The following is a 21,070-nucleotide window of genomic DNA, read 5'->3' on the forward strand; positions in this document are numbered from 1 at the left end:
GAAAAGATAGCTGGTATAGCTGTATTTAAATCAGACAGAACAGACATTAAAACAAAGATAGTAATAAAAGACAAAGAGGGCACTATATAATGAAAAGGAGTCCATCCAGAAAGGAGAATATAACATCTATAAATGTATATGAACCAAACATAAGAGCACCAAAATACATAAAACAAGTATTAATATATCTAGAAGGAGAAACTGATAGCAATGCAATAGTAGGGGACTTTAACACCCCACTTAAATCGATGGAGCAATCATCAAGATAGAAAATCATTTAGAAAATACCCTCTTTAAATGATTAGCTAGACCATGTGGATTTAATAGATATACATATAGGATGTTCCATCCCAAAACACTCTTCTCAAGTGCACATGAAACATTCTCAAGGATGGATCACATGTTAGGCCACAAAATAAGTCTTAATGAATTCAAGACTATTGAGATCATATTAAGCATCTCTTTAGACCACAATTGTATGACACTAAAAGTCAGTTATACGAAGAAAGCTGGAAAGACTACAGATAAGTGGAGATTAAACAACATGTTACTGAATAATTACTGGATCATAGAAGAAGTCAAAGGAGAAATTAAAAAATACCTAGAAATGAAAACATATATGATATGCCAAAACATGCAGTGTGGTAAAAGTGGTTTTTAGAGGGAAGTTCATGGCAATATAGCCTTACCTCAAGAAATGAGAAATCTCAAATAGAGAATTTAACTGTGCACCTACAGGAACTAGGAAATGAAACAAAAAGCCCAAAGTTAGTAGAAGTAAGGGAATAATAAAGATTAGAGTGGAAATAAATAGAGACTAAAAAGACAATAGAAAAGATCAATGAAGCTAAGAGCTGGTTCTTTGGAATGATAGGCAAAATGGACAAACCTTGAGCTAGACTAAACAGGAAATAAAGAGGGAGGACTCAAAATCAGAAATAAAAGAGATGAAGTTGCAATTAATATCAAAGCAATACAAGAGAGACTACTGCAAAGCATTCTATGTCAGCAAATTAGATAACCTAGAAGAAATGGATACATTTCTTTTTTTTTATTAATTTTTAATTTTTTTATTAACTTATAGTGCATTACTAGCCCCAGAGGTACAGGTCTGTGAATCATCAGGCTTACACACTTCACAGCACTCACCATAGCGCATACCCTCCCCAATGTCCATAACCCAGCCATCGTATCTCTCCTTCCCCACCCATCAGCCCTCAGTTTGTTTCAAGAGCTTTTGAGTCTTTTATGGTTTGTCTCCCTCCCAATCCTATCTTGTTTCATTTATTCCTTACCTACCCCCCAAGCCCCCAACATTGCCTCTCAACTTCCTCATATCAGGGAGATCATATGATAATTGTCTTTCTTTGATTGACTTGAAATGGATACCAGATGGATGGATTTATAGACACTTATAATCTTCCCAGACCAAATCATGAAGAAATAAGAAATCATTCTGAATAGACTGATCACTAACGAGGATGTTGAATCGGTAATCAAAAATCTGCCAACAAAATTCCAGGCCCAGGGGCTTTATTGGATAATTCCACCAAACACTGAAATAAGAGTGAGTATCTATTCTTCTCAAACTCTTCTAAAAAATTGAAGAGGGGGAACTCATTCTCACTCTTCCAAACTTACTCTACAAGGACAGACTTACCCTGATAGCAAAGCCAGACAATGATACCAGAAGAAAAGAGAATTACAGGCCAATATTCCTGATGAAAGTAGATGCAAAAATCCTCAATAAAACAACAAACTGAATTCAACAATACAATAAAAGGATCATACACAATGATCAAGTGGGGTTTACTCAAGGATTGTGAGGATAGTTCAACATCCATGTCAATCAACATAATACATCACATTAACAAAATAAAAGATAAAAACCATATCATCACAACAGATGCATAAAAAAGCATTTGACAAAATTCAGCATCCATTTATGATGAAAAACTCTCAATAGTATGGAATGGACAGAGGAAATATACCTCAAAATTATAAAGACCATATATGACAAACTCACAGCTAATATCATACTTAATAGGAAGCTTTTTCTTAGGGAAGATGAAATAAAAGTCATCCAAGTTGGAAAGGAAGAAGTAATACTGTCAGTATTTACAAATGACATGCTCTTAGATGTAGAAAATCCTAAAGATTCCACCAGAAGACTGTTAGAACTAATACACAAATCCAGTGAAGTTTCAGGATACAAGAATAAAATACAGGAATTGGTTGCATTTTTATGCACTAATAATGAACTATCCCAAAGAGAAATTAAGTAAACAATGCCACTTACAATTATATAAAAAAAATAAAATACCTACAAATAAATTTAATCAAAGAGGTAAAAGACCTTTACATGGAAAGGTGTTTTGTGCTTATGGATTGGAAGAATTAATATTGTTTAAATGTCCATACTATCCAAAGCCATCTACAAATTCAGTGCAATAGCCATCAAAATTCCAGTGACATTTTTCACAGATACAGAATAAAGAATTCTAAAATTTATATGGAACCATGAAAGACCCTCAATAGCCAAACAATCTTGAGAAAAAAGAACAAAGATGGACATATCACGATCTCCGATTTTTAAGTTATACTGCAAAGCTATAGTATAGTAATCAAAACAATGTGGTATTGTCATAAAAATAGAAACATAGATCAACAAGACAATAGAGAGCTCAGAAAAAACCCACATATATATGGTCAATAAATTTATGACAAAGGAGCCATGAATATCCTTTTCCATGAGAAAAGGATAATCTCTTCAATAAATGGTGTTGGAAAAACTAGACAGCCACATGCAGAAGGAGGAAACTGTACCACTACTTTACACCATGCACAAAAATTAACTCAAAATAGATTAAAGACTTAAAAAGGTAAGACCCCAAACCATAAAACTCCTAAAAGAAAACATATGTGGTAAGCTCTCTGACATTGGTCTTAGCAATGTTTTTATGGATGTGACTCCAAAAGCAAGGGAAACTAATGGAAAAAGAAACATATTGGATTATATAAAACTAAAATTCTTCTGCACAGTGAAGGTAACCATCAACAAAATTAAAAGGTAACCTACTAAATGGGAGAAGATATTTGCAAGTTGAATATCTGATAAGGGGTTAATATTCAAAATATATAAAGAACTCCTCCAACTCAACAACAACAAAAACCCCAAATAATCCTATAGATTATAGATCAAAGGATCTGAATATATATTCTTCCAGAGAAAATATACAGATGACTAATAAGCACATGAAAAAATGATCAGCATCATTAATTGTCAGAAAAATGGAAAACAAAACCACTGCAAAATAACATCTCACACTTGTCGGGATGGCTGTTATCAAAAAGATAAGAAATAAGAAGTTTTGATAAGGATGTGTAGAAAAGGGAACCCTCATGCACTGTTAGTAGGAATGCAAACTGATGCCCTCACATCACTTGAAAAACAGTATGGAGGAGCCTCAAAAAGTTAAAAATAGAACCACTGTGTGATCCAGCAATTCCACTACTGGGTAGCTAGCTGAAGAAAATGAAGACATTAATTCAAATAGATATATGCACCCTTTGCTCATTGTAGCAATATTTACAGTAGCCAAAGCATGACAACAACCCAGATACCATAAGTGGATAAAAGGATAAAGAAGATATAGCATGTGTGTATACACACACACACACACACACACACACACAGTGGAATACTATTTAGCCCCAACAAAAAATATAATCTTGCCATTCATGAGCACATGGGTAGAACTTCAGAGTAGTAAGTTAAGTGAAATAAGTTAGAGAGAGGCAAATACTGCATGAGATAAAATATGAGATATCTAAAACACAAAAAACTCCTAGATAGAGAGTATAGATCAGTGGTTGACAGAGGGAGGGGAACTTGCTGGGATGGGAGTGGGGGAGAAGGGCAAAGGGTATCAAGCAAAGGGTACCAACAGAATTTCCTCCTGATTAAACTGCCCAATAACAAGTTGCATTATTGGTTATCTCTGGCAAATGAGGGATTCTGACTGTGGAGATGCAGAAAGAAAATATGAGAAAACATAACGTGTGGGGGGCGGGGAATTGGTGTGGGGAACTTACGAAGTACGAGTCTTGTCTGTTTCTCAAAGATTTCCAATCTGTTTGCACGAGATGAGATGGATGAAATCACCCAAGGTCTGATATCAGTGATGAAGAAGGAAATGCCTCGCCACCCTCCTACCTTCGATAATCTGTATGAGTACTTCATTTCAAGATCAAGGAAGAACTTGCATGTTGTTCTCTGCTTTTCTCCAGTGAGTTGTTACTTTATATTTACGTGGGAGGAATTATTTGTTGAAATGCACTTAATAGTTTACGTTCTCTGATGAGATGGTTTGCTCAGAAACTAACGTTTGTCACACTGAATTGAAATCAACACTTCATTACTACCAGTCTCTGCGGGAGGCAATCTCATACCAAAGTGTAATAATTTAAAATATTCATTTTATTAGATATTATTACATAGCCTACAACTTCCATTAATTGCCTAGAGATATAGATCACTTGAATTGTAAGGAATTTGGTGATCTTATCCATCTCTTCCTTCAATATAGACATATGATCTAGAATGTCCCTGATGTAGGTTTGAATATCCCTAGCACACTGTATTATCCAGTAGTAGCTAATAAACATGTATGGCCATTTAAATTTTGATTAGTTGAAATGAAGTAAAAATAAAAATTCAATTCTTCAGTCCCATTAGTGCTATTTCAAGTGCTCAGTAACTACGTGTGGCTTGTGGCCACCATACTGGATGGCACAGACACAGAACACTTCCACAATTCTGGCTATATCACGCAGCTCTACTCAGCGGGTCTCACTAACTTACAAGCCAGCCTGCTTAATTTTTACATAGTCTAATTCCTGGAGAGGCCTTCTATGGGATGAATTGAATTTTGTCTATTTTTTCCCCCCTGTGATTCTGTTTTGGCTTGTAAAATGAATCCAATCCCTCCCTGCCCCCCATACCTAGCTCCTCATATATTTAGAGAAAATTTTTGCAGATTCCCAAAGTTGCTTCCTCTGTGGACCAAACACCTCCCACCCCTTCTGCAATTCTCACTTGTCCTCGTGTCCAGGGCTTTCACCGTCCTGGTCATCTTTCTTTAGAAGAGTCTTAGTCACTTTCCTCATAAAGGTAACTTTTACAATCCAACCCAGTAATGCCAGATCTAGTCTTAACGTCAGGGAATGGTGTGGAGGAACGGTGTGGAAATACTACTTCCCTTCATCTGAACATTTCATTGATATATTAATGCAGCATAAGATTTTTTTTTAATTGTGATGTCACACCGTTGGCTCTGAATACCTAAGCCTCTCTTGAGCGGAATCATCATCACTGTGTATGTCTGACGCTTTCTGACTTTGTTGTCAACAGGTTGGCGAGAAGTTCCGAGCCCGTTCTTTGAAATTTCCTGGCTTGATATCAGGTTGCACCATGGACTGGTTTAGTCGCTGGCCGAAGGAGGCCTTGATTGCAGTGGCCTCCTATTTCCTTTCAGGCTATAATATTGTCTGCTCCAGTGACACTAAAAGACAGGTTGTAGAGACAATGGGCCTCTTCCATGACATGGTCTCCGAAAGCTGTGAAAATTATTTCCAACGGTGAGTGGCTTTCCCTGAGGTCTGACTGCAGCACCAGAGTTCACTCCAGAGAGGAATTCTGTCAGCAGCCAGACTGAGTGTGTACAAGGTCCCAGCTGCACTTAGATTTTTTTTTTCCTGGCTTTGATTTTCTAATGATTATGTATTGAAATCAGGATTAATCAATGAGACTTCAAGAAGAGCTAGTGTCCATACTTAAGCACCTCTTTCCCTCCAGGCTTCAAAGGAGCAGATGCTTAATGAATCACTTTATTTCCTTTGCTTATGAAATGACTTAACTAATTCCCGATAAATTGTTTAAAATTAGTTTCCTACTCAAATGCATTGTTTATTTTAATTAAAGAAGTACACTGTTTTAAAGTTTCACTATTGCCTGATGTTAAGGGACATTTGGGTTTTGTGTTTGAACTTCTTAGTCTTAGCAATGTTTTTGTGCCAAATAATTTTAATTAACTGCAGGAGAGTCCATTGGCTAAAAGTAGCAATGGTGTTCACACGTGAAAACTGTTGTCAGCAGTTCAAAAATACAACTTCTTCCCTTCCCAAAGCATGATAGCCACTGTGTACATTTGATAGATGGAATTTGATAGATAGAATAAAGGTGGACCAAAATAATCGTTGAGCTTCTGGAGGCAATGAACCTGCCAGAAGGAATTTTTCCAGCTAGAGAGTCTAAGTAACACTTAGAGGTTCCTATCTCGTAAAAGGATGTTTATCCTGGACTCTATCCCCAGAAAGCCCCCTCTTAACTAGTTCTGGATAACCACCCTCCAGATCCTCTTGATGGACCCATGCATATTTTTACGCTTAGCAAGATTTTCCTTCCATTTAACTTGAACTCCTTCTGCCACTGTCATCTGTGGAAAGTTTTACCTTCTTACAGCTACAAAAAACTGTGTCTTTATTTTTGAAAAATTTGGTATATTTTCCAAAATTCTCATATCCTTTTAGGTTGGGGAAGTTTATTCTGAATGTGCTATTTATCAAATGCTTAAGTGCTAGTCACATATATGCCTGAGTCCTTAAAATTTTTTTAATGTTAATAGTCTTCAGGGGTGCCTGGGTGGTTCAGTGGGTTGAAGCTTCTGCTTTCAGCTCAGGTCATAGTCTCAGGGTCCTGGGATCGAGCCCCACATCGGACTTTCTGCTCAGGGAGGAGCCAGCTTTCCCCTCTCTCCCTGCCTGTCTCTCTGCCTACTTGTGATCTCTGTCTGTCAAATAGGTAGATAAAATCTTAAAAAAAAAAAAAAAAACCCTCAGAACTCCAAAAGTGAAAAATTAATTAAAAGATAAAATTATTTTATAGTATGTGAGGAGCTCTTCTTTGACTTGAGTTTCTCCTGTATAAAATTATTCCTTTTATTTAATTCTGCCATTAAATAGAATTACTGTACTAAAGCCACAGTGAGTTGAACACTTGAATCAAGTGTGACCATTCACAGTTCCTGCCCTCCCGCTAGTGAATCACCCTTCAGAATTACACTGATTCCACAGTGGGAAGAATGTCCGTAGGATGCTTTCTAGGTATAATCAGAATGATAGAGATGAAGATCATCTTTACGTTCTATTTTCAGATACCGCCGAAGAGCACACGTGACTCCCAAGTCTTATCTCTCATTTATAAATGGTTATAAGAACGTTTATACTGAAAAGGTGAAACATATCAATGAACAAGCTGAACGCATGAATATTGGTAAGCAGAATGGGATCTTTTAAGGGCTTCTTGATAGGAATCCATATATATATCCACAGATTATGCATACATATATATGGACTATATTGGAATCATATGGTTTTGGGGGGAAAGGGGGAACACTCATCTGTACATTTCCCAAATTCCATGGTCAGTACTCCCAACATGGCTGATGAAACACAACATTATATGGAAACAATATGTAATATATTTAATGTATATATGTGTATATAATATGATATAATATGAAATGATAATGTAATACATATGTAATATTGCATATGTGTGTATATTATTGTATGTATGTAATATGCATATTATGCATATATGTGTAATGTGTATAATATTATATATATTACACTAGTTTATATTGTGTTTGAAAACAAAGTACTGACTTTACCCTTAGTATAGGTTATTTTGAGGGATACTGTTAGGGCCTTTTAGGTAAAAGAAGAAGCTTCTTCTTTGAGAACGAAGCTTCTTCGTCGAGAAGCTTCCAGGCAAGGGCTTCTGGGTGACTCCGTTGGTTAAGCATCTGTCTTCCGATCAGGTCATGATCTCAGGTCCTGTCATAGATTCCCATATTGGGCTCCATGTTCAGTGGGGAGTCTGCATCTGCCTCTCCCTCTACCCTTCCTCTTACTTGTGCTTGCTTTCCCTCTCAAACAAATAAAATCTTAAAGAAAATAAAACAAAACAAAATGGAACTTCCGAGGAGAAGAAAATATAAACAGAGGTAGTCTGTTTTCTCTCTTGAACATTTTCTCCCCGCCCCTTCAACTCTGGGTTCAGGCTGTTGGGCCAGGAGCCCCATTGTCACTGAGTTACTATCTGCAGATGGAGAAAATCCAGCTCTTGGGAAGTGACCATGATTTCAGTTTTTGTTTCATTACAGTTTGTTTTGATTTGCATAAAGTTTGCCATGTTAATGGTTCTCATATTTCTAACAAAGGAAAAAGAAAATCAAAACAAAAAGAGGTAGTTTACCTGAACAATGAATTTCTATGTCCAGTACATGTAATATAAGCAGAAAAAGTATAAATTGGAACAAATTATATGTTAAGAAAGCATATGGCCCAAACACTCCATAGAGAAGTACAAAAATCCTGGACCCCCTTCTTCTACAAAAAATATGATCCCATAGCTCCAAGATCTCCAAGATCTGTGCAGTTACACTGATGGAAACACCGTGGAAGAAACCATCCTTTGTTTTTCTCATAGCTCACCTTCTTGTAGCTTTCCATATGATTCTCTATGATCAGTGGTGGGCTGGAGCTACTTGTAGCCTCTACAGTTGATTGTTAAGTCATAGAAATTTTATAATCTGGTTACATAGCACATCTTTAATTAAAAATTAAATCCTATAAACTAACAAATAAATTATGTTTGAAAAAGGCAAGAACAGGGATGCCTGGATGACTCAGTCAGTTAAGCATCTCCCTTCATCTCAGGTCATGATTCCGGGGTCCTGGGATTGAGCCCCGAGTCAGGCTCCGACTCAGTGGGGAGTCTGCTTCTCCCTCTGCCTCTGCCTTCCCTCCCCATCCATGCTCTCTCTCTCAAATAAATAAATAAAATCTTTAAAAAAAGGGAAAAGGCAAGAATACTCAAAATTCATCACATCTTAGTTATTTTTATTCTATTTTACTGCTATGAATGTTGTTGAGGTTATTTCTATTCTATCAGTATGATAGGCATATAATGAATGGTGTGCTACTGGGAATCTCTTGGTAACTTCAGATCAGCCCTTGTGGGAATACTGACACCATGGAAATTGGAAAACATATAGATGAGTGCTCCCCCCTCCTCCCAAGACACTCGTGCTAAATGCTCACCCACACACCACTGTCTAGAACTCAGTTGGAATGGGAGAAAATCCAGTTATTGTGCTCTATGGCACTGAAAGTCACAGGGCCAGTCGCGCAGGTGTTAGCAGCTGTCTTCATTTTCACAGCAAAGAGAACCACACGACTGTGACTATATTACCTGTTCATTTGTCACAGCAGCAGTGTGATTTGAAGGCAAAAAAAAAAATGATATTTACATCATTAAAAATGATGTTTGCAAAGCCAAGGAGAGGACTAATTTTGTCAACAACGTGTCCTAAGTTAATCTTACTCAATATGGCCTTGGGATCTTCCCTTAAATTTAGGTAGATGGTGTTCTTCACCCCCTGTCAAAACCCTCAGAGATATAGTCAAAATCAATGGTCCTCATACATACATATTTGTCCATAAATAATTATCTTATGGTTGTTACAATACTGGTACAGTTCCTTGTAAGTAGTAAATACTGAGCAAATATTTGAGGAAGGATTGTTCAGATACTAAGCAAGCATGTATGTGTGTGTGTGTGTTTGTAAAGGTCTGGATAAGCTCATGGAGGCGAGCGAATCAGTGGCTAAGCTCTCTCAGGACCTCGCAATAAAGGAGAAGGAGCTGGCAGTGGCTTCCGTAAAAGCAGATGAAGTGAGTTGGCATTTACTGTATAACCAGTGGTGAGGAATTGTAGTTCACATTTTAAAAAGCATTGTTTATAAAAATGTTACTAAAGGGGTGCCTGGGTGGCTTAGTGGTTGGGCATCTGCCTTGGGCTCAGGTCATGATCCCAAAGTCCTGGGATAAAGCCCCGAGTCAGGCTCTCTGCTCAGGGGGGAGCCTGCTTCCCCCTCTCTCTGCCGGCCTCTCTGCCTACTTGTGATCTCTGTGTCTGTCAAATACATAAATAAATAAAATATTTTTAAAAAAACATTTCTAAAAATGTATAATGAGGGATGTCTGGGTGGCCCAGTTGGTGGGACATCATCTTTGGCTTGGGTTATGGTCCTAGGTCCCTGGAATCGAGTCCCACATTGGGCTTCCTGCTCTGTGGGTAGTCTACTTCTCTCTCCCTCTCTGCCCCTTCCCCTGCTTGTGCTCTCTTTCCCTCTCTCTCTTTCTTTCTCTTTCTCAAATAAATAAATAAAACCTTAAAAAAAATAATGTATAAAATCACAAACTGGGACGCCTGGGTGGCTTAGTTGGTTGGGCAGCTGCCTTCAGCTTGGGTCGTGATCCCGGCATCCTGGGATCGAGTCCCGCATCGGCTCCTTGCTTGGCTGGGAGCCTGCTTCTCCCTCTGCCTCTGCCTGCCACTCTGTCTGCCTGTGCTTGGTCTCTCTCCCTCTCTCTCTGATAAATAAATAAAATCTTTAAAAAAATAAATAAATAAAATCACAAACTATTTCTAGTGAGATAACGTTCACAATGACTATTAGGTATTTTTGTTTAACTTACACCAAGAGACACCTAAATTATTATATCCCCTACCTGGTCTAAGACTATTCTTTCTTCTCTCGGTCTGTCTTTTTTGTTCTCACTTATCTATGAAATGTTTGCCTCTCTCTAAGTTATATTTGATCTTCTCTTTGAGGTTCCTGCATGATGAGCGTTTCTAGTATGGCCCAAGTCTCATCTAAAGTTTATGTCAAGGAGGGAAAAAGCTAAGAGGAATTGTTGGTGGAGTTAAAAACAAACAAACAAACAAACAAACAAACAAAAAAACTCCTCCCAAATTGAAAAGGATATATGTATGCTATTTTTTGATCTGTGACCATCATCTTCCACTCACTCAGTTGGTTAAGTGGGTACTTACCTTAGTCAGTTACTGAAATGAGAGATATAGCATAGGAGAGGGTCTTAGCATTGTCCTGCTGTATAGGCATTCAACAAATACAACCTATTTTATTTTCCTTACCTGGGCTTTGATATGGTTTCTGACTTTCTTCCATTACACATACTTGAGCTGTGTTAATTTTCTAGAAATTACATAGAATAAAAATGCCATTTTCCTGAAAGCTTAAAATTTTATATTTACATATTTTATATATTTGGCATATAAATATATAAATATATAAATAAATATATATTTGTAAGCCTCAGGGAAGCTTAGAACATAGAAGATCTCAAGAATCTGCTTAAAGGAGTTACTGTAATACACCTTAAGACATAGATTGGGGAATATATATAAAATATACATAGGGAATAAATTTGCTCTTATTTGTGTTTTCTTTTTTATTATTATTATTTGTGTTTTCTGTTATATCAAATAAATATTCTCTCACTGCTCAAATCTGTCCATTTTGCTCAGAAGCTACCTATTTGCCCTCATGTGTCCTCTCAATTTAACAGGTACTGGCAGAAGTCACGGTAAGTGCTCAGGCTTCAGCCAAAGTGAAAAACGAAGTGCAGGAGGTGAAAGACAAAGCTCAAAAAATTGTGGATGAAATTGACAGTGAGAAAGTAAAAGCGGAGACCAAGCTGGAGGCGGCCAAACCCGCCCTCGAAGAAGCAGAGGCGGCCCTGAATGTGAGCATGCGCTGTTGCCCCTCTCAGCGCCCATCCCAGCCCGCTCCCTGGGTCCTTCTGCGAAAGTCACCGCGCAACTTCTAGAATCTGAAAACTGAATGGAATTCTAATGTGATTGATAATCTCTGAGTCTGAAGACAAATGTTTCTGTTGGTTCAATATTCTGAGTTCTAATTTTTTTTTAAGTCTTTAGTTCTTATAACTTGTTAGTTTCATGCCACAAATCAGCTTTCCGTGAGAGCTGAGAAATAATGCGAGTGATTCATGGCCTGAACAATAGTGTAAGGGATGTTGATTATATAGACAGCCTCCCCAGTTCCTCCAAAGCATCCCCTCCAGATTACTTTATGTGCCTTTTAAAAATCTTCTCGCGAGTTCTGGGGGCTCTTAGGATAAGGCCTGCGGCTAGGCGTCCACAGTTGGGAGACAACCTATAGTTGCCTCTTGCAACCCCCACGCCCTAAATAGATGATATGAAGTAAATTTACTGCACTTTTTTTTGGATCTCTGTGGGGATTATAATTCCTCATTGATCCTTGAAAAATCAATGTAAGCATAAAAAGTAATGAATACAGTTTGCTGGGCACACAGAAAGTACTTAGTAAATATCACTGCCGCCGTTGCAACTGGTAACTGGTCTCCTGTCTACCCCTTGGGCCCTTCTGCCATTCTGTCTCCACACACAGTATGGTCCAGCCATGCAGAAACACCCACAGGCTTCTGGAAGAATCACGGTGTGTTTAAATGTGTCTCTCCCTCTGCCAGGAATGCCTCCCCTAACCTTCATTGCCTAATAAGAGCCATTCTCCAGGACCAGGCTCATCCCTTCCAGGAAGGTTTTGACTCTTCAGGTTTACCCTTGTGTTTCCTGTCACCCCTCTGCTTCTAGCATAATGACAATTCTAGTTTAGGATAATTGTGCTTTCTTTTTCTTCCTTGGAAGATTATGATGACAGGGCTATTTTTCTTTATTTTCTTTCTTTTTTTGAAAAATGGGAGGATGCCTGTATTTGTTGAGTAACTAGATTTATGATAATCATTTAATAAAATTGTGACAATGATCAGGACACATTCTCCACCCCCAATCCCTTTATGAGTACTACAATAATATACAAGAAAGAGAAATCACTGAACAAACAAGTCTTAGGGGATTTTATTGATCATGTTATCTTCCAATCCTTCTTGCCTTGAATGTCAGCTAACATCTTATTCCAAGCCCCGCTGACAGATAGAAACTTGGAAAAATATTTTTGTGAGCCATATGTTGTAATAACTTCTCTTTTCTCCTTTGAATTTCTCCCTCTTCCTTTGATAGGGCAGCCCTTAAAATGAACACTGAAGGTGAGGTTTCTGTTATTCAGAAAGTGCAACAGGGTTCCTGTGCTCCTCTTTTCCTACCACACTTAGAGTATGTGCTCTGAAGATACAAGTTACCTGAATGTTACCCATCAATGAGGCTTGTTGCCAACATAGACTTGAGGTGGAGGGCAATGAATGGTAGTGATATTCTATAATAATTAGTTGAGAGCAACAGGAGAAAAGAGAATAAAAACTAATAGAAATCCCAAGATAACAATGAAAAAAGCATAATGCGAAATTCTTGGAGTACAAGTCCTTAAGGGAATAATGTCAGGGGATAGGGAGAAAGTACATTTTAAAGCTTTCTACTTTCATTGTTTAAAAGCATTAGATATCAATATGATTATTAATACTACTCAACAAAATAACATATTGATTCCTAATCCCAAATACAGACTATCAAACCAAATGATATTGCCACAGTCAGGAAACTTGCCAAGCCCCCGCATCTTATTATGAGAATCATGGACTGTGTCCTGCTACTATTTCAAAAGAAAATTGACCCAGTTACTATGGATCCAGAAAAACCCTGCTGCAAGCCTTCCTGGGGAGAGTCATTAAAAGTAAGTAAAAAAAATCTTTGCAAGTCCTAAAGGTGCATTAGAGTCTCCCAGCCCAGGACCTTCAATATAGACCACACAAGCTGGCAAGGCAGTAATTGATAATTGTGTACGGAAGACTTTTTCTTAGATTGCATTTCCCAAAGTGTAAGTAGGGAAAGCTTGTAAAGCTGAATGGTTTCTTTCTGTAAAAAGTGTTTAAAACCAGAGGCTTTTTTTTTTTTTTAAAGATTTATTTATTGACAGAGAGAGAGAAGGAGAGAGCACAAGCAGGGGGTAGTGGCAGATGAAAGGGAAAAGCAGGTTCCCCACTGAGCATGGAGCCTGATGCAGGGCTGGATCCCAGGCCCCTGGGATCATGACCTGAGCTGAAGGCAGATGTTTAACCGATGGAGCCATGCAGGCACCCCTTGCCACACTCTTGATGTCACCCCAACCCAGTCTCCAAAAGAGAGCTTGTATGGTTGTGGCATTTGGATGCATGCACTGGACAGGAAACTTATTCATTCACCACAGTCACAGGAAGACAATTTGCAACTTACAGATTTAGGCTGACTACCATCGCATAGTCTTGATTTGTATGTATAAGAGTGTATCAATCATTACTTCTTTGAAAAAATTCGATTTAGAATTATATGCTAACTCGGGAAGAAAGTATTTTACTCCCAGAGCTTACAGGTTGTAATGCTATTTTTCAGTTGATGAGTGCAACGGGGTTCCTGTGGAGTCTCCAGCAGTTCCCCAAGGATACTATAAATGAAGAGACTGTTGAGTTACTGCAGCCGTATTTTAACATGGATGATTATTCTTTGGAAAATGCCAAAAAAGTCTGTGGGAATGTGGCTGGTCTGCTATCTTGGACCCTTGCTATGGCAACATTTTATGGTATCAATAGAGAAGTGTTGCCTCTGAAGGTAAGAGTTTCCCTCCTTCTCCTAGGAAATCAATGTTTAATAAAATCTATCTCTGGTATTACTCCTATGAAAAGACAAAGCATAATTTTGACTAAATTTTTTATTTTCTTCATGTCCTCTCACATTTCTTGTTTTCTTTACCTCTGATTAGTGTTTCTTGGCATGGCGGACAAGAAATCAAAACCAACTTGTTAACTTAAACAGAAAATGGATTCATTGCCAGTAATAATTAAGCTGTCATAAAAGAAAACTTGCCATTTCTTTAAAGTTTAAAGAGATTAAGTTTGGAGGTAGAATTTGATTACTATATTCCCAACAAAGTTTATAAAAATAAAGCTCAACACCCAGAAATGTTTTAAATTTGAAAGATGGGGGGGGGGACCCTTATATGTATCTAAGAAACAAATGATCAGTCAAAATCAAAAAAGCTTGCAGAAGAGAAATCAGGATGGCACAGACTTCCTGCAACCCTAAATATTAGAATGTAATGGGAAAATATGTGCAGAGTATTGAGGAAATTGCGGTGACCCAAGAATGTAAGAATTGGCCAAGCTGACCTTCACGTATAAGGGGAACAAAAAGACGTTCTTAAGGATGTGACTTAAGGAGTAAGTGGTAGGCACACACATGCATCCACATGCGCATGCGCGTGGACGCACGCACACGCAAGCACACATACACCTTTTTTACATTGTGCCAGACTGTTCTTCTGGTCTAAGGGATCATTCGCAGGAGTGCAAAGGGTCCATGAAATACACCACCCTGATGCTTACTACCCTCCTGCCCTCCGCCCCCACATAAAGCTGAAATCAGTCAAGCAGAGAGTCAACTATCATATGGTTTCACTTACTTGTGGAGCATAACAAATATCATGGAGGACAAGGGGTGTTAGAGAAGAGAAGGGAGTTGGGGTAAATTGGAAGGGGACGTGAAGCATGAGAGATTATGGACTCTGAAAAACAATCTGAGGGGTTTGAAGTGGTGGGGGGGTGGGAGGTTGGGGTACCAGGTGGTGGGTATTATAGAGGGCACAGATTGCATGGAGCACTGGGTGTAGTGAAAAAATAATGAATACTGTTTTTCTGAGAATAAATAAATTAATTTAAAAATAAAAAAATAAAAATAAATAAACTTCTGGGACTTCTTCAAGATTAAAATTTACTGCACACCAAACAGTCAACAAAACAAAGAGGCAACCCACAGAATGGGAGAAGATATTCATAAAGGACACTACAGAGAAAGGGTTGATATCCAAGATCTATAAAGAACTGTTCAAACTCAGCATAAAAAAAAAAAAAAAACAGATAATCTGGTCAAAAAATCATCATATAATAATAAACAATTATATAAAGAATAACTCATAAGAGTTATCAATTAAATAATTAATAAGTAACAATAATATGTAATAAAGAGTTATCATATGGTCTCACTTGTGGAGAATAAGGAATAACACGGAGGATAGTGGGAGTTGGAGAGGAGAAAGGTGTTGGGGGAAATTGGAGGGGGAGACGAACCAGGAGAGACTGGACTCTGGGAAACAAACTGAGGGTTTTGGAGGGAAGGGGGTGGGAGTTGGGTGAACCTCGTGGTAGGCAGGTATTTCATGGGACACTGGGTGTTGTGCATAAACAATGAATCTTGGAACACTGAAAAAATAAAACTAAATTAAAAATATATATATACGTACACACAAAGCTTAAGGAAAGTGGAATACAGCTAATAAAAATAACATTAAAAATTAGAGAAAAGTAGCAGAATTGAAGAATTGTTGCTTTGCAAAAACAAAATATAAAAGATATATTCTTGGAAAATATCAAGAAGAAAATATGTATAATCACAGGTATGTGGATTTCAATAATTAGAAAACAAATTTTAAAGTTATATGTAAATACATTAGAAAAATTAAATTTAATAACAATACTATTAATATTATTTAAATTAAAATTTCCTGCAAAAGAGGACTAAATTTAAATAAGTATTGAGAAATAAAATGAGAATGTTATCAAAAAACTTCTACTCCAGAAAGCTTTAGGGCTATTATACTTTACCAATTTTTTTAAATTTCTAAGGAACCAATCATTTCTAAGAAACAATTTCTAAGTCCATGCTCTAGGAGTTAGAAAAAAGATGAAAAATCTACCATTACAGTAAGTTAACTTCAAAAAATCCTTAAGAAGGAAACAATCCAAAATGTTTGCATGCCCAATAACTTTGTTTATAATAATTAAAAATGGTGGGAGGGGATGTCTAAAAGTAGGGCTATGGTTAGGTGAATTGTAATACATCCAAATAATGTGATATTGTGGTAGCCATACTATTAATGTTCGAGGACATGTTTAAGGGGAAATGAATACCCTATATTAAGTGTAAAAGAAAAAACTGGAAAATGCCAGTTATCACCCTCTTAACACAATACTGACTGCTCTGGGTAAAATCACAGATAATTTCTATTATCCTTTCTGTGCATTGTTGTGGGTTTTTTCCATTTTTTGGTTGAATATTAATAATTATTTTTTTAACAGATGTAAACTATTTATTGAATATTTGCCACCAAATATTGTTAAATACATTATCTTGCAGCATATCGCTTTCAAGTTAAAATGTCAAACAAACATCAATATTTACAATTCTTTTAAGGAATGTTATATAATGACACATTAAGGCGTAAATTCTTTTGGCTTATAATTCTTAAAAGAATGATAATAGCAAAAGTGATGCAAAATCTTTAGTGTGAGATTATGATTAAGCTACATTTTACAAAAATATGGTGTAAGATGGCAATAATCCCATTCAACATCCTGGATTAGATCCCTTCAGGAGGGACTGATAATTTATACAGTCAAACTTTAAAATTTACAGATAAAGGCAGTCCAATACTGCCACTGAGAAGTACATCTCTTAACATATACAACTTTCAGGCCACAGTTTTGAAGGTCTGAAGTATCAAGTTGGTTTGATGAATTAGTCGGTTGGCACTTATGAACACATTTATTGCCTTGCCATCTTTAAAATAGGTTTTCAGAGTATCACTGAAACTTTTGGAGTACTTTACAAATTCTTTCTTTTGGTGTTCAAGTGCCCTGCGGTTCTGGTATTGATACTTCTTGAAGACATTATTCACCGTGTCAAGAAGTTCTTTTATTGCACTAGCTATATCCTTGATTGTCTGCAGAAACCTCACTCTGTCATTGATCTCATCTGGGATCTTACTGAGAATCTGTTTAAGTGCTCGTGCCTTTTCATTTAGGTCCTGGAATTCTGGCTCTGGTCGTTCAATCATATACTCTTCTACATCATCAGCTGCCATTCGAAGAAGGGACTCTGTGAAGTTAACTTCTACACTTTTTTTCTCTAAAATTTTCATAATGATGTCTTGTGTGAGTCCTGGATTTTCTTTTTCAGCCTTAATGAAAGCTGCTCTCAGTGTCTGAGCTGCTGACAGGTTTACTCGTTCTAGCTCATTAAACACAGGATACATGACTGCATAAAGGGGCATAGAAACCATGGAAGTGGTCTCAGCTTCATTCTTCATCTCTTCCATTGTCATCCTCATTCAAAAGCCAACTACAGTAGAAAAAGCAGTGCTAAAATGCAGAGGAATCTTCATTCACTACAGTATTTCTTCTCTTTTTTGTGATAAAATAGGGCACAAAATATATACTGACCGGCAACTGGGGCACTGACTTCACTTCCCACCTTTGGAGCCCTCTTCAACTCCCGGATCGAATATTAATAATTAAAAGAAAAAAGAGAGGGGTGTCTTGAAGGCTCAGCCCGTTAAGTGTCCAGCTCTTGATCTTAGCTCATGAGGGTCTTGATCTCAGGGTAATGAGATTGAGCCCTGCACTGGGCTCCATGCTGGATGTGGAGCCTATTTAAAAAAAAAAAAAAAAAAAAAAAAAAAAGGAAAAGGAAAAGAAAAAGAAAAAGAAAAAATATAACTTTAATGGAGTATCTCCAACATCCTTTGCTTCCCCAATTGAACACACTCAAGCCTCTAAATACCATCTTGGGCCACAAATGCGAAAATTCTCACCACAATACTAGCTAGGAGGATCCAACAGTACATTAAAAGAATTATTCACCATGACCAAGTGGGATTTATTCCAGGGCTGCAAGGTTGGTTCAGCATCTGCCAATCAATCAATGTAATACAACACATTAATAAAAGAAAGAACTAGATGATACTCTCAACAGATGCTGAAAAAGCTTTGACAAAGTACAGCATCCTTTCCTGTTCAAAACTCTTCAAAGTGTAGGGATAGAGGATATATACCTCAATATCACCAAAGCCATATATGAAAAACCCACCGCAAATATCATTCTCAGTGGAGAAAAACTGAGAGCTTTTCTGCTAAGGTCAGGAACGTGGCAGGGATGTTCATTATCACCACTGCTATTCAACATAGTACTAGAAGTCCTAGCCTCAGCAATCAGACAACAAAAAGAAATTAAAGGCATTCAAATTGGCAAAGAAGAAGTCAAACTATCACTCTTTGCAGATGATAAGATACTATATGTGGAAAACCCAGAAGACTCCACTCCAAATCTGCTAGAACTTGTACAGGAATTCAGTTAAAGTGTCAGGATATAAAATCAATGCACAGAAATCAGTTGCATTTCTTTCTTTCTTTCTTTTTTTTTTTTGAATTTTGTGGGGTATTTTTGTTTGTTTTGTTTTTTATGTTTTATTTATTTGACAGACAGAGATCACAAGTAGGCAGAGCAGCAGGCAGATAAGGATGGGAAAGCAGGCTCTCTGCTGAGCAGAGAACCCAATGTGGAGCTTGATCCCAGGACCCTGGGATCATGACCTGAGCCAAAGGCAGAGGCTTTAACCCACTGAGCCATCCAGGAGCCCCTCAGTTGCATTTCTTTACACCAACAACAAGACAAAAGAAAGAGAAATTAAGGAGTCAATCTCATTTACAATTACACCCAAAACCATAAGATACCTAGGAATAAACCTAACCAAAGAGGGAAAGAATCTATAGTCAGAAAACTATAAAGTACTCATGAAAGAAATTGAGGAAGACAAAAAGAAATGGAAAAATTTTCCATGCTCATGGATTGGAAGAACAAATATTGTGAAAATGTCTATGCTACCTAAAGCAATCTACACATTTAATGCAATCCCTATCAAAATACTGTGAATTTTTTTCAAAGAAATGGAACAAATAATCCTACAATTTATGCAGAATCAGAAAAGACCTCAAATAGCCAGAGAAATATTGAAAAAGAAAGCCAAAGTTGGTGGCATCACAATTCCAGACTTCAAGCTCTTTTATAAAGCTGTCATCATCAAAACAGTATGGTACTGGCACAAAAACAGATACATAGATCAATGGAACAGAATAGAAAGCCCAGAAATAGACCCTCAACTCTATGGTCAACTAATCTTCAACAGAGCAGGAAAAAATGTCCAATGGAAAAAAAAAGAGTCTCTTCAACAAATGGTGTTGGGAGAATTGGATAGCCACATGCAGAAAAATGAAAATGGGCCATTTCCTTATACCACACATGAAAATAGACTCAAATGGATGAAGGAACTCAATGTAAGACAGGAATAATTAAAATAATAAAATAATCAAAATCCTTGAGGAGAACACAGGCAGCAACCTCTTTGACTTCAGCCATAGCAACTTCTTCCTAGGAACATCACCAAAAGCAAGGGAAACAAGCACAAAAATGAACTATTGGGACTTCATCAAGATTAAAAGCTTTTGCACAGCAAAGGATACAGTTAACAAAACCAAAAGACAACTGACAGAATGGGAGAAGATATTTGCAGATGACATATCAGGTAAAGGTCTAGTATCCAAAATCTATAAAGAGGTTAGCAAACTCAACACCCAAAGAACACATAATCCAATCAAGAAATGGGCAGAGGGCATGAACAGACATTTCTGCAAAAGAAGACATCCAGATGGCCAACAGACACATGAAAAAATGCTCCCCATCACTCGTTATCAGGGAAATACAATCAAAACCACAATGAGATACCACCTCACATCAGTCAAAATGGCTAAAATTAATAAGTCAGGAAATGACAGATGCTGGCAAGGATGTGGACAAAGGAGAAACCTCCTACACTGTTGGTGGGAATGCAAGTTGGTGCAACCACTCTGGAAAACCACATGGAGATTCCTCAAAAAGTTGAAAAGAGAGCTACCCTATGACCCAGCAATTGCACTACTGGGTATTTACCCTAAAGATACAAGCATGATCCGAAGGAACATGCGCACTTGAATGTTTATAGCAGCAATGTCCACAATAGCCAAACTATGCAAAGAACCTAGATGTCCATCAACAGAAAATGGATAAAGATACAATGGGATGCTATGCAATCATCCAAAGAAATGAAATCTTGCCATTTGTGATGACATGGGTGGAACTACAGGGTATTATGCTTAGCAAAATAAGTCAATTGGAGAAAAATAACTATCATATGATCTCCCTGATATGAGGAAATGGAGATGCAACATGGGAGGTTTGGGAGGTAGGGAAAGAATAAATAAAACAAGATGGGATTGCGAGGGAGACAAACCATAAGTGACT

General features: G+C 37.4%; 2 protein-coding genes across 2 annotated transcripts in view; one reads left to right on the forward strand and one right to left on the reverse strand.

The window, feature by feature from the left end:
- Window positions 1-21,070, forward strand: part of DNAH8 (dynein axonemal heavy chain 8) — a 377,764-nt gene that overhangs the window by 242,479 nt on the left and 114,215 nt on the right. The window contains exons 64-70 of the mRNA XM_059177846.1: window positions 4,125-4,289; window positions 5,414-5,640; window positions 7,215-7,333; window positions 9,698-9,801; window positions 11,503-11,679; window positions 13,434-13,601; window positions 14,297-14,512. Coding sequence (XP_059033829.1) covers window positions 4,125-4,289; window positions 5,414-5,640; window positions 7,215-7,333; window positions 9,698-9,801; window positions 11,503-11,679; window positions 13,434-13,601; window positions 14,297-14,512 — 1,176 coding nt within the window. The remainder of the gene's footprint in view (window positions 1-4,124; window positions 4,290-5,413; window positions 5,641-7,214; window positions 7,334-9,697; window positions 9,802-11,502; window positions 11,680-13,433; window positions 13,602-14,296; window positions 14,513-21,070) is intronic.
- Window positions 17,020-18,230, reverse strand: LOC131833918 (programmed cell death protein 10). The gene has a single exon (XM_059177844.1). It carries the CDS (start codon window positions 18,063-18,065, stop codon window positions 17,427-17,429), a length of 639 nt encoding a protein of 212 aa, XP_059033827.1. The 5' UTR covers window positions 18,066-18,230; the 3' UTR covers window positions 17,020-17,426.

The sequence above is a fragment of the Mustela lutreola genome, chromosome 6, assembly GCF_030435805.1.
Source record: "Mustela lutreola isolate mMusLut2 chromosome 6, mMusLut2.pri, whole genome shotgun sequence".
NCBI classification, from domain to species: domain Eukaryota; kingdom Metazoa; phylum Chordata; class Mammalia; order Carnivora; family Mustelidae; genus Mustela; species Mustela lutreola.

What these genes read in the sequence shown, in the direction of transcription:
- LOC131833918 (XM_059177844.1), bottom strand. Translation starts at nt 18,065, where the DNA reads ATGAGGATGACAATGGAAGAGATGAAGAATGAAGCTGAGACCACTTCC.